At 44.6% G+C, this 14,835-nt stretch overlaps 1 protein-coding gene across 1 annotated transcript in view; it reads left to right on the plus strand.

Annotated features, from left to right (window-relative positions):
• Nucleotides 1-7,445: 7,445 nt before the first annotated feature.
• Nucleotides 7,446-14,835, plus strand: part of LOC119405370 (gastric triacylglycerol lipase-like) — a 35,643-nt gene continuing 28,253 nt past the window's right edge. The window contains exon 1 of the mRNA XM_049419366.1: nucleotides 7,446-7,482. Coding sequence (XP_049275323.1) covers nucleotides 7,446-7,482 — 37 coding nt within the window. The remainder of the gene's footprint in view (nucleotides 7,483-14,835) is intronic.

Here is a 14,835-nt window from a genome sequence, read left to right on the forward strand (position 1 = left end):
TGTAAAATAACACGCTGAGACCCCTGAACGCTAACATCGCCCACGACTAAATGCCGCGTCAACAACCACAGCGACCGCGCACGCGGCTGGAACTGAAACGGATCTCGGTCACAACCGTAGGTTGAAGGTGATAGCACCTCCGAGATCCCCGCACTATATGGGGCATAGAGATTCTCTATATGACATGAGGCAAAGTGCTCTAGGAGAAGCAGCCGAATCTGCCCCGAACACCAAGCGGGATTTAGTCGTACTTTCTCGCTTTTTAAGCTATAATTGCACCCTGTGCAGCTGTTGAGCACAGCCCGATGAATCTGCTTACTGACTTGAGCCAGCCCAGCAAAATCACTTGTTTCATATTCTGTCGACGAAAATGAACTGGGTAGGTATAGCTTTGTGCAAAGACGCTACACCGAATAACTACGCGCCTGTGATGAGATAACCTCCATGTGTGCGGAAATCAAATAAAAATTACCGTAATCGCCGCCGATAAATCACCTTGCCCCCAATGGCTGCGACACGAGGCATGATCCCACGTGTTCCACATGTAAGGAACAGTGGGCAGCCATGCGAGAGGGGCCGACAGACTATCGCGGGGAGTGTTTGTGCACGCGGCGTGCGCCCCATCTAGACCAAGGTTAGGCGCCGGAGGTTTTGCTGTAATTTTGCCTTACCGTTCAAGTTTGTTTTAACTACCAAATGTTATTATAGTTCCCCAGCAGTCTCTGACGGCGTTCGTTGGGGCAGACAGCCACGAACGCCTTCAAAATACAGAGGAGCATGTCTCACGGATTGAAACAAGACAGTTTAGGGCTAAGTAATGCACATACTTTCGCTTCCACCGTCTTCAGTACGGGTAATATCAGCGTGATTTCAACTCTAACCCGTAGATGAGCGCCAACACTATCTTTAGAGACCATATTCGTCGCGACATGACGTGGTTATCTCGAGCAATGGCGCATCCGAGTGGTTACACTAAAAAATAATTGATATCGCGTTTCAATTCGTGAGTACTGTACAAGTACTGTCGGCCGCAAAAGCTTGCGGGATCTGCAGCGCGTGGCGGAGCGACGGAAATCTGCATTGCTGCGTCACCTGTCTTGACGGGGCGTGGTGTTGAGGCTATCGGCCGCGGCCTCCACGATTAGATCCGGAAACGGTGCGTTGTATAAACGCCCGGTTGCTAATCGCCGAATCTAGTAAGGACATTTTAGACATTTTAGTATAGTTTAGGATAGGATAGTAGACATTTTAGGATAGCTTGAAACGGCCAATTTTCGCTCACAGTCGTTCGTTTCCTTACGGCACGGTTGAGGCACGTACCGAGAACCGAAGTCAGGCTAGCAATTGAGAAGGCGATGCGCACGCGGCTCGATTACGCTATCGCGTTCTACTCTTGAAGGCGAAGCTCAAGCGTTCTCCAAGTTTTTATTTAAAGACTTCACTTACAGGAGATGTTATCTAGAACTTCCCACGAAAGAGATTGCGGGGGGACGTCAGAGCACCCCCCCCCGGTAACTCACGCCTCTGATGAATAAATATTGAGCTGGCGTATGAACGCTAGCGCCTTAAAATATGCGCGAGTAGTAGACGTCAGCAGGCCCGCAGCCAGGGTACGGGCTAGGAGCCCGGGTCCATCACCCCCCGCCCCAAATTTTGATGAAGGGGGTTGTTTTACCGAAAATAAGTAAAGAAAATAGGTGGTTTTCTCAAATAGTCAAGGCCTTCAGCAAGTTCCCCCCCCCCCCCCCCCCCCCCATCGAAAAAAATATCCTGGCTACGGGCCTGCACGTGAGCCCACATAAGGCTGATAGTAATGCTGAAGATCAGTGGATAGGACAGTACGTCGGCAAAAAAAAGTGGAGCTCACTCAGAGTCATTCAAGAAAAAAATTCGGCAGATCCCACGCACAGTGGGAATCGATGTAATGCGAAGCAGCCAGCAAAGAGCTGCATACACCGCCTTGTTTGTCTTTGAGCCAAATGAAATCATTCATGCCATGGCATGTAGTCCACCATATATCGCATGTTTTCCATGCACGCATGCATGCACAATGTAGTCTACACCATGCCAATGAAACGCATATTCTGGTATATAAATGCCTGACCTGTCGTTTATGTTCATCACGCACTCGTGTCATGCCATACCAATTTTGGCATATATCACGTTAACAAAACGGCCGGAAGCGCACCATGACAGTGGCATGTAAATCATACCGTACATGACATCCATAACATGATTCGCATGTTAAGACCTCTCACTTATGTTCGTCATACAGTCACATCGCGCAATACCAAGTTTGGTGTATATCAAAGGAGCGAAATGGCCGCTAGTGCACCATGAGTAGAGCATGTAAATCATGCCATACATGACATGAATATTATGGTTTTTCATGTTACCACCTGTCACTAATGTTCATCATACAGTCTCTTCGCGCATACCAGTTTTGGTGTATATCAAGCTATCGAAACGGCCGCGAATGCACCATGAGCGTGGCATGTAAGTCATGACATACATGGCATGCATGTCACAGTTTTCATGTTATCACCTGTTATTCATGTTTTTCATACAGTCACATCGCGCAATACCAATTTTGGTGCATATCAATCTAGCGAAACGGCCACGAGTGCGCCATGAGCATGGCATGTAAATCATGTCGTACATTTCATGCATGTCATGATTATCATGTTACCACCTTTCATTTACGTTCGTCACACAGTGGCGTCGCGCAATACCAATTTTGGTGTATACCAAGCTAGCGAAACGGCCGGGAATGCACAATGAGCGCGGCATGTAAATCATGACATACATAACCTGCATGTCATGATTTCCATGTTACCACCTCTCATTTACGTTCGTCATGCAGTCGCGTCGCGCAATACCAATTTTGGTGTATGTCAAGCAAGCGAAACGGCACGAGTGCGTCATGAGCATGACATGTAAATCATGTCGTGCATGTCATGATTTTCATGTTACCACGTCTCATTTACCTTCGTCATACAGTCGCTTCGCGCAATACCAATTTTGGTGTACATCGAGCTAGCGAAGCGGCCGCGAATGCATCATGAGCGTGGCAATTAAGTCATGACATACATGACATGCATGTCATGGTTTTCATCTTACCAACTGTCATTCATGTTCTTCATACAGTCACATCGGGCAATACCAATTTTGGTGTATATCAATCTACTGAAACTGCCGTTAGCGTATAATGAGCGTGGCATGTAAATCAGGTCGTACATGACTTGCATGTCATGATTTTCATGCTACCACGTCTCACTTACGTTCGTCATACTGTCGTGTCGCGTAACACCAATTTTGGTGTATATCACGCAAGCGAAACGGACGCAAATGCACCATGAGCATGGCATGTAAATCATGACATACATGTCATGGATGTCATGGTTTTCATGCTACCACCTGTTATTAATGTTCTTCAAAAAGTCACATTGCACACTACCAATTTTGGTGTATATCAATCTAGCGAAACGGCCGCGAGTGCGCCATGAGCATGGCATGTAAATCATGTCATACATGACATGCATATCATGATTTTCATGTTACCACGTGTCAGTAATGTTCGTAATACAGAAATGTCTCGTCATACCAGTTTTCGTATGTATCCCTTCATTTAAACGGCCGCGAGCGCCCCGAGACCATGTCATGTAAATCATGCTGCACATGACATGCGCGTCATGATTTGCATGTTAGGACCTGTCATTATGTTCGTCATGAACTCTTGTCACGCCGTACCAATTTTGGTATATATGAAATTAACGGAACGGCCGCAAGAGCCCAAAGGCCGTGGAATGTAAATCATGCTGTTCATGACATACGTGTCATGATTTTCATGATATGACCTGTCATTTATGTTCGTGATAAGGCCATGTTATGACACACCAATTTTGGTACACATCCGATTAACGGAACGGCCAGGGAGCCCAAAGGCCGTGTAATGTAAATCATGCTGTTCATGACATGCGTGTCATGATTTTCATGATATGACCGTCATTTATGTTCGTAATAAGGCCATGTTATGACACACCAATTTTGGTATACATCCGATTAACGAAACGGCCAGGAGAGCACAAAGTCGTAGGCGGCTAGATAGATAGATAGATAGATAGATAGATAGATAGATAGATAGATAGATAGATAGATAGATAGATAGATAGATAGATAGATAGATAGATAGATAGATAGATAGATAGATAGATAGATAGATAGATAGATAGATAGATATATAGATAGATAGATAGATAGATAGATAGATAGATAGATACGCTCAAAGTCGCAGAAGTTCGCTAAGAAATGCTTCGCATTTCATATATTTTGCGCTTAGGACTCACTCGGAGTCAGACTCACCAAAATTTCCCTTAACCGAACTCACTTGGACTCAAGCTCGCCAAGATATTACTCACCCGCACTCACTCAGACTCACGGCTCGATCCGAGAATGAGTCGCTTCACGAGTGAGTTTGCCGACTTATGCGTAGAAGTAAACAAAACGCATTGCACTTCAATTTTCTGAGTGCCAAAGATGTGCAAAATAAATAATATTACTATTAATCGTACAAAGGCGAGTACCAGTGTACCGATGGCCTGCGGGAGATATGCATACCTGACAACTATCCCAATTTTTCCCGGGAGAGTCCCGTTTTCTGACCAGTCCTCCCGACTGATTCTACGGGCGCGGCCATTATTCTCCCGATAAACAGCCACCCGAAATGAAAATAGCACTTGACAACGGTTCTAAAAACTTCCTCGCCTTGAGGAACCAGAACAGCTTCCTGTAGGAGCCTGCTCAAATCAGCCAATGGTCGTGAATATGGGTATATGACGCAGTCATTTGAGTATATGGCCTCAAGAAGAGGGAGAGATCTCTGGCTGACTGAGAATTAATTGTAAATTCCAGACCGCGTGCTGCGCTATAATGTTTGGCTCGCGTGTTCTCAGGAGCTTCGACTGCCGATCGGCAGCGTTTTTTGACCATGCTGAAAAAAGTGTTGCAGGGCCCCTTTAAGCCGAGCATTGATCCATAGCGCGTGAAAAGAAATGATCCTTATCACGAACCGGCACGCGCTCTCTTCATCCTCTTCTTCCTCGTCTCCTGCCTCGCTCCCAGAACACGTGCGCCGATTTCTGCGGCATGGCCTGCAATAACTCTGATGGGTGAAGGCGGCCTTGCATCTTCAACGGGGATCGTGCTTAGAGTTGCGATATGTTCTGGGCCCATGGCAAAGCAGCACCTGTGCGATACGTGCCACGAAAGCGCTGTTGACTTTCTAGCGGGCCACGAGCCTGAACGACACTTCGTAAACTTCTGTGGCTGTATGTGTTATGCGTTTATCACTGTATATATCATAATAGTCACCCAGCACCCAAACATCTCCAGCTTTTCATTAAAATGTTTATCTCTCTCTCTCTCTGATGTGTGAGAGAACGAGCACAGAAAGAAAGAAAGAAAGAAAGAAAGAAAGAAAGAAAGAAAGAAAGAAAGAAAGAAAGAAAGAAAGAAAGAAAGAAAGAAATTCTTGGCGAAAAAAAGTTCTTGACGAGCCGGCATTCGACTGCGCGTACCCACGATCCGAAGTCGAGCATCGTAACCAATCTGCTATCCGGCACGCTAGCAAAGCGTAACATAGCCTTGTATAGTGTAGTATATTAAGGGGGTGGGAAAGGGAAGTGAAGGTGAGGATGAGAGATGTGAGAGTGAGGAGAAGGGGAGAGTGTAAAGCATAGCATACAAAGAAAGAGAAAGAGGGAAATAGAGAGAAATAAAGATAAGAAAAACAGAATGAGAAAGCAAAACAGAAAAAGAGGGAAAGTGAAAGAGAGAGAAATAAGTAGACAGAAAGAGATAGAAAGAAAAAGGAAGCGAGAAATAGAGAGAGAGAGAGAAAGAAAGGGAAGAATGAGAAAGAACGTTAGAATGAGCGAGAAATAGAAAGAAATATATGTAGAAAGAAGGAAAGAAATACAAATAAACAGACAAAAAAGACGTAGCAAGAGTAGGAAAAGAAAGAGAAATAAAGAAAGAGAAAACCGAATAGAAACAAAGAAGGCTGCCCAGCTCCGCAATTCCTTCAGGCTTGGCATCACTAGTGCGAAGCTACCTTAAGTTTATTTTTTTAAGGGCGGAGCACCTCAGGGGCCCGGGTTGTCGTGGTCTCGTGTAGCTTGGCGTAACGCTGGCAAAACCACGTATAAAAATAGAAAAAAAAGGAAGCGAGCGATAAATAGAAAAAAAAAGAAAGCGAAAAATATAGGAAGAAAATTAAAAATAGAAATAAGGAGAGAGAGATAGACAGACAAAACTAGAAAAGAGAGAAAGAAAGAGGTGGAAAGAAAGAGAAGACCGAATAGAAACAAAGACGGCTGTCCAGCTCCGCACTTTCTTCAGGCTTGGCACCCCTAACGCGAACTGCCATAATTTTTTACTTTTCAAAGGCGAAAGCCTTACATACCCCATCAAGCGCGAAAATTGACCGTCGGCGTCGACGTTCCGCGGCGTCACAGTCAACACGAGTGATGAAAAAAATCATCATCACGTGATGACGTCACAGATCGCCAAAATTCGTGACCGACCCTATGACATCAAGACGTCACTATGGCATCCCAAGCAGTGACGTCAAGTGATGCCGCCATCACATGACACCGTCGCTTGGTCAAAGGTAATAATAATAATAATATCTGGGGTTTAACGTCCCAAAACCACGATATGATTATGAGAGACGCCGTAGTGGAGGGCTCCGGAAATTTCGACCACCTGGGGTTTTTTAACGTGCACCTAAATCTAAGTACACGGGCCTCAAACATTTTCGCCTCCATCGAAAATGCAGCCGCCGCGGCCGGGATTCGATCCCGCGACCTTCGTGTCAGCAGTCGAGCGCCATAACCACTAGACCACCGTGGCGGGGCGCTTGGTCAAAGGTGGGCCGACCTCTGAGGCAGGGCAAAACCAGGTGAAGTTCAAAAAGCTTGCCATGCTTCCGATCCTGGAGGCAGAGCAAAATCACGTTAGGTGCAGAAAGCTCTCATACCGGGGCGGAGGAGGATCAATACATCGACTGAGAAGAAAAAGAAGATGGCTTTCGCCTTCGAGTGGTCTAAGGCGAATGCATGAGGGACCCTGTGAGTTCTTCCTCTTTTCTTCTCTCTCTCTTTTTTTACTCTTGTCATTTTTTATAACATCTCTTTTCTATCACCTTTCATTCCCCTTATCCCTCTCCCTAGCACAGGGTAGCCAGCCGGTCAGAGAGCTGGCTAACCTCACTGCCCTTCCGTTTATTTCTTCCTCCTCAATCTATACGGCGAGCTGAGAGGCGTCATTATGTTCCTCTCGATCTCGTGATCCGTACCACACTCGTGAGCCGTATATCTATATTATTAAGCAAGCGCAAACTCTCAGACGGTGTGAAGATGAATGAGCGCTGTTGGCTGCGGGCAATGTTTGCCCAGCTGCCCGGAGACCTTGGCCGAATTCGTGAGCTTGACGCGAAACCGGATCGTTGCGATCGTAGACGCCAGCAGCTATGGTTGCCGGGAATCTTACCGCGACGTTCCACACTGTTCACGTCAAGAGGCTGGCATTCCTCAGCTGTTGTGCGTAAGTCGCCCCTAGCCTTGGAAACAATACAGGGCGGTTCTTTTGGAACTGACCTATTTTGCTGGGCTGTAGTTTTGTTATCAGATTTTGATGCAGTTTGCGGGTAAATATTCAGGAAGGATGGAATTTTAATGGTATGGTATGAAGAACATTACTATGGTCCTGAAGAATCAGTCTGTGACTGATGAGGGCCGCTCCCACGTCGGGACAGAAGCCGAGCCCTTCTAGACAGCCCTATGATGGTCAGCCAGCACGTCACTGTGCAGCATCCTCTGTCACCACTTGAGAACCAACACCGGCCAGCGCCAGAGCACGTGTTATAAATCGAGCTAATCGCATACTTACTACAATAGACTGAAATCCCGCAGTCCGGATTAATTTTATACATGACGACCGGATTAGGGAACATCCGTGTCTGCAGAAGCCTTAATGTGACCGCCTATGGCCTATTTAATGGCCCGTCCCGTTTTTTGATGTGCAAAGCCAAAAAAAAGAATAAATAAGAAATAACGAAAGCCGAATTATTTCCACGAGTTTGTGGCCTCCGAGGTCGCCAGATATATCGCCGCCAGATTTCTTCTCACGGGGTTTTCTGAAGGGTCGTGTCTACCGCGATAAACCACGTACACCGGACGAACTAAAGACCAAATTGCAAATGTCACTGCCGTTGCGGAGTGCTGCAGCCGGTATGGAGTGGCGAGTTCGGTTACGCCTACGCCAGGAGGGTGGTCATTTTCAACACCTGTCGTAGGGTAAGTGATTATGTATAACCTTTATAACCTTTACAAAACTTTACTAGTCATGTTTGGTATGCCGCATGGCAATCAGAGTTTTTCACAACGTTTTATAAGCCAAAGCCATCCCTCCTTTATAGTATTTCGCGGTTTTCGTTATTTCTTATTCATTCTTTTTTTGGCGTTGCACATCAAAAAACGGTACGGGCCATTAAATCTGCCTCCTTCCTGAATGTTTTGACGCAAACTACATTAAAATTGGATACTTTGTAACAAAACTACAACCAAATGAAACAGGTCAGTTCTAAAAGAGAGAGAGAGAAATGTTTTAAGGAAAAGCTGGAGATATTGGCCTGGCTATTCTCCTGACATGCGACTCCGGGTGCTGGGTGATGATTATGATACACACACACACACACACACACACACACACACACACACACACACACACACACACACACACACACACACACACACACACACACACACACACACACACACACACACACACACACACACACACACACACACACACACGCACACACACACAGCGACTACACTGCTTACAAGGTTTCGTTCAGGCTCGCGGCCCGCAAGAAAGTCAGCAGCGCTTTCGTTGCGCGTAACGCACAGGTGCTGCTTTGCCATGGGCCCAGAATATGTCTAAGTTCAAAGCACGAGTCCCGTTGAAGGTGCAAGGCCGCCTTCAGAGATCGTCTCTCTGATGCGTATCGCCTGCATTCACACAGAACGTGTTTCAGGTCTTCTGGGACGTTACATTGAACGCACAATGGTTTGTTCTGATAAGCTTGAACGAGCAACGCGAACAGTATATAGTGTTTATTCTGAAACTAACGCGGTCACCAACGATAAGCCTAGAATATTCGATGCCACATGTATAAATACTGACGCACCTTACCGCTGATCGGATTACTCGACGGCCGACGACTGTTCTCGTAGCTATCAGTGCACAGCGTGTACCGCTTGTATTCCGAGTTTTCATATCCCGGGCACAAGTTAGCCTAAATAAAAAGTTCCGTATTTCCCAGTCTTGCTGTAGCCTTCTTCACCATCACAACTACGTGACAAGACGCATGTGAAATGCAGGAATGCTGTTAATATAAAGGCAGTGTAATAATCGACTTCGAGCTTATTAAGCTTAAAACGCTACTAAACCGGAACACTGAATCGTATCATACTTGGTCATCCTTTTAATACTGTACTTCCGTTTTGCACGTAGTAATTTATTTATTTATTTATTTATTTACTTTTACATACTGCCAGTCCCAATGGAGACTACTGCAGGAGGGCAAGCAAAAGATACAAAAGATACACTTGCATAAAAAATTCAGTTTCACCGCAAGGGCGAAGCAATGAATGCGATAGCAACAAATTGTAGTGTTATACGAAGTGAGGCTGGCAGCTAACTGTTTTGTATCTGATCTCGCGTAACTACAAAACGCTGGTGTAAGAGAATACGGCTGCTCCAGGGAGAGATGCTCTACGCATAGTCACGTCGTGTTGAGAGCGCAGCACGTAGAAGGGTATACCAGCCGCCCGCTGCGATGGCTGTCAAGATAGTGCGCGCGCCAGCGATCGCGACCACGCCCTTAGATTCAAAGTTCAAAGTCCCCCCCCCCCCTCGCGTCTTTGTTCATGCTCGTTAAAGATGGGTGGGGCGTTTCCTGTCTGCTTCGACGGCAGGCCTCCCGAGCGGGGTGATGTTATCGCATGCACCCTTCGAGCGACGGAAACGGGACGGCTCGTTTCATCTCCGCTTCGGCCGCGTTCGTCGCCCCCGCTCGCGCGCTTTTAGCCGCGGTCCCTGCCGGCGGAAAGTTATCTTTTCGTCCACTTTACTTTCTTGAAATTTACATCCTAATTACCGCAAATAACATACCCTATACTTTCCCTGGCATTATTGTCTGTTAGTTCTCATTAATATTCTGTTTAACAAAGAAAAACGAGCCCTTAAAAAAAAAGTCATCTTCTTTCCTTCAATCATATTGAAAAAGCACTCAAGAATTATACTAGTAAATGAGAAAATGAAAACATCAACCCTACTACATGGGAGGCACGAATATGGTCATCAAGTAATATTAAAAAGTATTGAAATCGTTACTACTCGTTATACAGCCAGGTAGTCTATTCCATTCTCTGGCTGTGGGAAGAAAGAATACTTGAAGTTAGAGTTGAAATGGTATTCCTGTGGTGTTAATGGATGTTTGTGGCGTGACTGTCTGGTTTCAGAAATGGATACGAACCTAGAGCTCTCGATGTTTAGCTGTTTATGAATAAGTTGGAAAATCATTTTTTGGCGTGCGCGTTTAGCGTGATTTCGTAATGTTAGTAGCCCAGCTCTTGCAATTAATTCAGTGGGTGAATCGAGCAAACTATTTGTTGTAGATAAATGTAACAGCCTTTCTTTGTACGCCTTCTAGCTTTTTAATTAAGTTATTCGTGGCCGGGAACCAGGCTAAGTTATCGTATTCTAGTATAGGTCGAATGAAGGTTTTATAGGCTGAGTTTTGTTTCAGGTGGTGCGGATCAGAGTCGTCTTTTAAGAAAAAATAATATTTTTAAGGCAGACGATGTAACAAGCGCCTCACATCTAAGGTCACTAGAAATCACTAGTCCAAGATACTTTTGCTGTTTTAGGAAAGTTAGTTGCGTGCACGATCAATAGTATAGGCAAAATATGATATGTTTTGTTTACGGGTTATTCTTAGCAAGGCTGATTTTTTTACCTTCAAGGTCACCTTCCACTTCGCGCACCGATCTGACACTGGTAATAGGACATTGTTGAGAACAATATGATCTGACGGAGAATTGATTTCTTTATAAATGATTCAATCGTCGGCGAAAAGCTTTATGTTAGTTCCCATTGATTGGGGCTAGTCGTTAATAAAAATAAGGAATAAAATAGGAGCTAAGGCGCTGCCCTGCGGTACACCTGATGTAACTTCTGTTAGTTCCGATCTTTGCCGATTTATTTTCACGAACTGTGTCCGCTTGGTTAGGTATGCATTAATCCAGTTTGAGATTGGTCATTTACCTATTATCACCTGCAATTTTTTATTAGCTTCTGATGCGAAACCCAGGTAAATGCTTGTAAAAAATCAAGTGAGATAAGGTCGATCTGCTTTTGATGGTCGATGGTTGATGACATTTCATGTATTAATTCGGTTAGTTGTGTAACGGTGGAAAGACGTTTACGAAATCCACGCTGAGATGGTGATAAAATGTGCTCGTTTTCAAGGTAAGTAGTTCTATATTTAAGAATAATGTTTTCAAGTATTTTACATACTGCGCTTGTTAAGAATATCGGACGATAATTAGCGACGCCAGCTTCACTACCGATTTGTAAATTGGTATGACTTGTGCCGTCTTCCAGTCATTGGGCAGTGAACATTTTTTAGGGATATGTTAAAGATAATAAACTGATATTTGGTTATCATTCGGCGTAACGGGTGAGAAACTCATTCGGTATATTGTCAGGCCCTGGTTGTTTCTTTATCTGCTTTTTGCAAAAGGTCAAAGATAGCTGCTTCGTTTATGCGGAGTGGTTCAATGGGGTTGATGCGGTGAATTTCTAGAGCTGGTGGGATGTTGTTGTCTGCAGTAAAAACTGGGTGAAAGTAGATATTCAACAAGTTAGCTCTGTATCTACTTTCTTCTGGGGCCATTGTACTAGCTTTTTTATCTTTTGGATTTAGGCAGTTCCTAAAGTTTTCAGGTGCATCATTTAGAAAATTAGGTAACGTGTAAGAAAAGTAGTGATTTTTGGCTGCTTTAATTTGAGACTTCATTGAACTATGATGGCTTCCGTAATGTTCCTACTAATTATGGGATTCAGTGTTTGTTTTGAAGACGTTCTGAGGCGCTTTACTGTACGTTTTGCATGAATAATGTCACGATTTATCCATGGATTGGACTGTGTTTCTTTCTTGGTTTTAGTAGGTATGTAGTGAGAAAAGCAATGCGATACTTCTTTAAATTTCTGCCACAACGATTCGATATCGACATCCGGGTGACCGGCAAGCTGCTCAAAGGAACTAAATTCAAGTGATAAGTGGTCCACTACACTAATGTCATCAGAGTTGTTGAAATCGAGAAAGGACACAATTGAATTTGAATGCCTTATAATTTCACGAAGGGGAATCGAACATGATACTATCTTGTGATCTGATCTGCCGTCTGTTAGCTCAATGATGGCCTTATCTGTGGGAAAATGGTCACTAATAAAAACTAGGTCATGTATATTTCAAGAACACCCCTGTACACGAGTGGGCTCTAACAATTTGAGAGAGATTAAATGTTAGCATAGTATGAATAATAATGTCGGACAAAGGTGACTGATGGTTCATAGTGAGCCAGTCGATACCGGGGAGGTTAAAATCCCCAACCAGTATAAGCCTACTTGCAAGAGCGTGAACGTGCAGGTATTGATACAGGAAATGCAATGCATCTAAGTGTGAAGAGGGACTTCGATAAATGCAACCAATTACCATTGGACAGAAAGTTAAGTGCATTTTACAAAAAAAAAAAAACTGCTTCCACCCCTTCGACATCGGGGAGTGACGTGGAAGCGATATCTTTTCTTATTACGATGGCCACACCTCCCCCACGTGTAGTTCTGTCTTTACGTAAGATTACGTAGTTGGGCGGCGATATCTCCAAGTCTCTGATGTCACTCGACAGCCACGTTTCGGTGAGTGCGACAAATTCGGGATCTGTGCTGAGTAAAAATGATTCTAGCCAGGTTGTCGTTTGAAGAATGCGGCGAACATTTATGTTTGCGAACTTTACTTGGAGCGTGTCAGAGTGTTGCATGAACGCAAAACGCGCGCTCGGGATTCTTTGTCGTTTTGCTGAGGGTTGCGCTTAATAGGCCGAATGCAACTAGGAACCTCATCCTATCCAAATAGTTCGTTGAAGAGTTTTAACTTGTCAAACACAAGATTTACCTTTTCAGCTGCTAGTTTCTTTGCCTTATATACTTGCCACAGTTTCTTTCTGATGTCGCGCACACGGGGAGTGAAATCTTCTCCCATCGCGATCTTTGATCCCTTTTTTTATAGCAGTTCTTCAGTATAGTAGTATTTTCCCGGAAATCTAGAAGCTTTAGCATTATCGACCGTGTGTTAATGGCAGCAGGTCTTCCTAGTCTATGAATCCGTTCGATAGCCACGAGTTCTAATTCAAGTGCCTTCTTTATTACATCTTCGTTGACCATTTCAACAAGGTCCCTGTCATTTTCTTTGCTATTCTCTGGAATTTCATAAAGTATTAGATTAGACCGTCGCGAGCGGTATTCAAGGTCGTCTACTCTGGCTTTCATGGCTGAAAGGGATTGCTGTAATTTGTTTACCGTGGTCACACATGACGAAACCTTCTGATCAAGGGCTGCTACTTTTTCCAGTTTAGATTCGGTGGCAGTGAACCGGTCATCTTAATTTCCTTGACATAATCAGCAATTTGTTGAATCCGTTTGAAGAGGAAGGTTAGGTCAGGTCAAGGCCCAGGGTTAGTCTCAACGTCCCCACAATGTAACAGTAATTTCTCAACGTAAAACAGCGTTTTAGACAACAATAAGCAAAGCAGCCCTGGGCACTGCAGCACAACAAAGGTTATTTGAGCGAAAACATCAAAACTTTCGCCGTAGCGTTTGCTCACCTGGACGATGAAAACAAAAGGATTTGACGTCATGCCAGCGATGCTGCCGTGCCCTATGGCGTGTGGATGGTTGCGATCCGGTTTTATACTCCAGCGAAATGCCTGCAGCGCCGTCACTGCGCCGTCGAGGCCCGCCAGAGCACCAACTGCTGTCGATGAAGGAGGCATAGTCCAGATATTGTTGAGGTGCGCATGTGCTGTTGACACGTAGACAGGCAGGAGGCAAGTCTGCTGTATGGCGTTGACCGCAGTTTTCCAGCCGGGTGCATCGCGCACTGCCGGCATCAGCAGAAAGGTAGCGACAAAGCTGGACGATAAAAACAAAAGGATTAGATGTCATGCCTGTGATACTGCCGTGCCCTATTTGTTCATTATTAGAAACCAGAAAGAAGGAAAAAATTGTCTTTTTGTTACTGGCTGTTGTAGCTCAGTGACAAGTTTGCTCACTAGCTCTCTTAGGATACAATGTACTCAATACGCCCGAGTAGATTACCTTGAGGAAACTTTAATTTAGCTGGTTCACAATGTAAATAAATAAATTAACTAATTAATATTTCACCCTTTTCATAACATGCTTTTGTTCTAGTTGGCTACGAATTTGGCAGTAATACTAAATGGCATGGCTACTTGGGCTGCCTTTAGCTTGTGTTCTGGCTCAATTTCAAGTCCGCCCAACGGAAACCCCGCTTCAGTGCCTTGTTCCACATTGATTTCATTTGAGGACGGGTGACTTATCTGTGAACTGTACAGTTCCGAGCAGAAGTCTGCTACCATCATCATGTCATTGAAATTGTAATAATAATAATATCTGGGGTTTAAC

The sequence above is a fragment of the Rhipicephalus sanguineus genome, chromosome 9 (assembly GCF_013339695.2).
Source record: "Rhipicephalus sanguineus isolate Rsan-2018 chromosome 9, BIME_Rsan_1.4, whole genome shotgun sequence".
Lineage (NCBI taxonomy): Eukaryota > Metazoa > Arthropoda > Arachnida > Ixodida > Ixodidae > Rhipicephalus > Rhipicephalus sanguineus.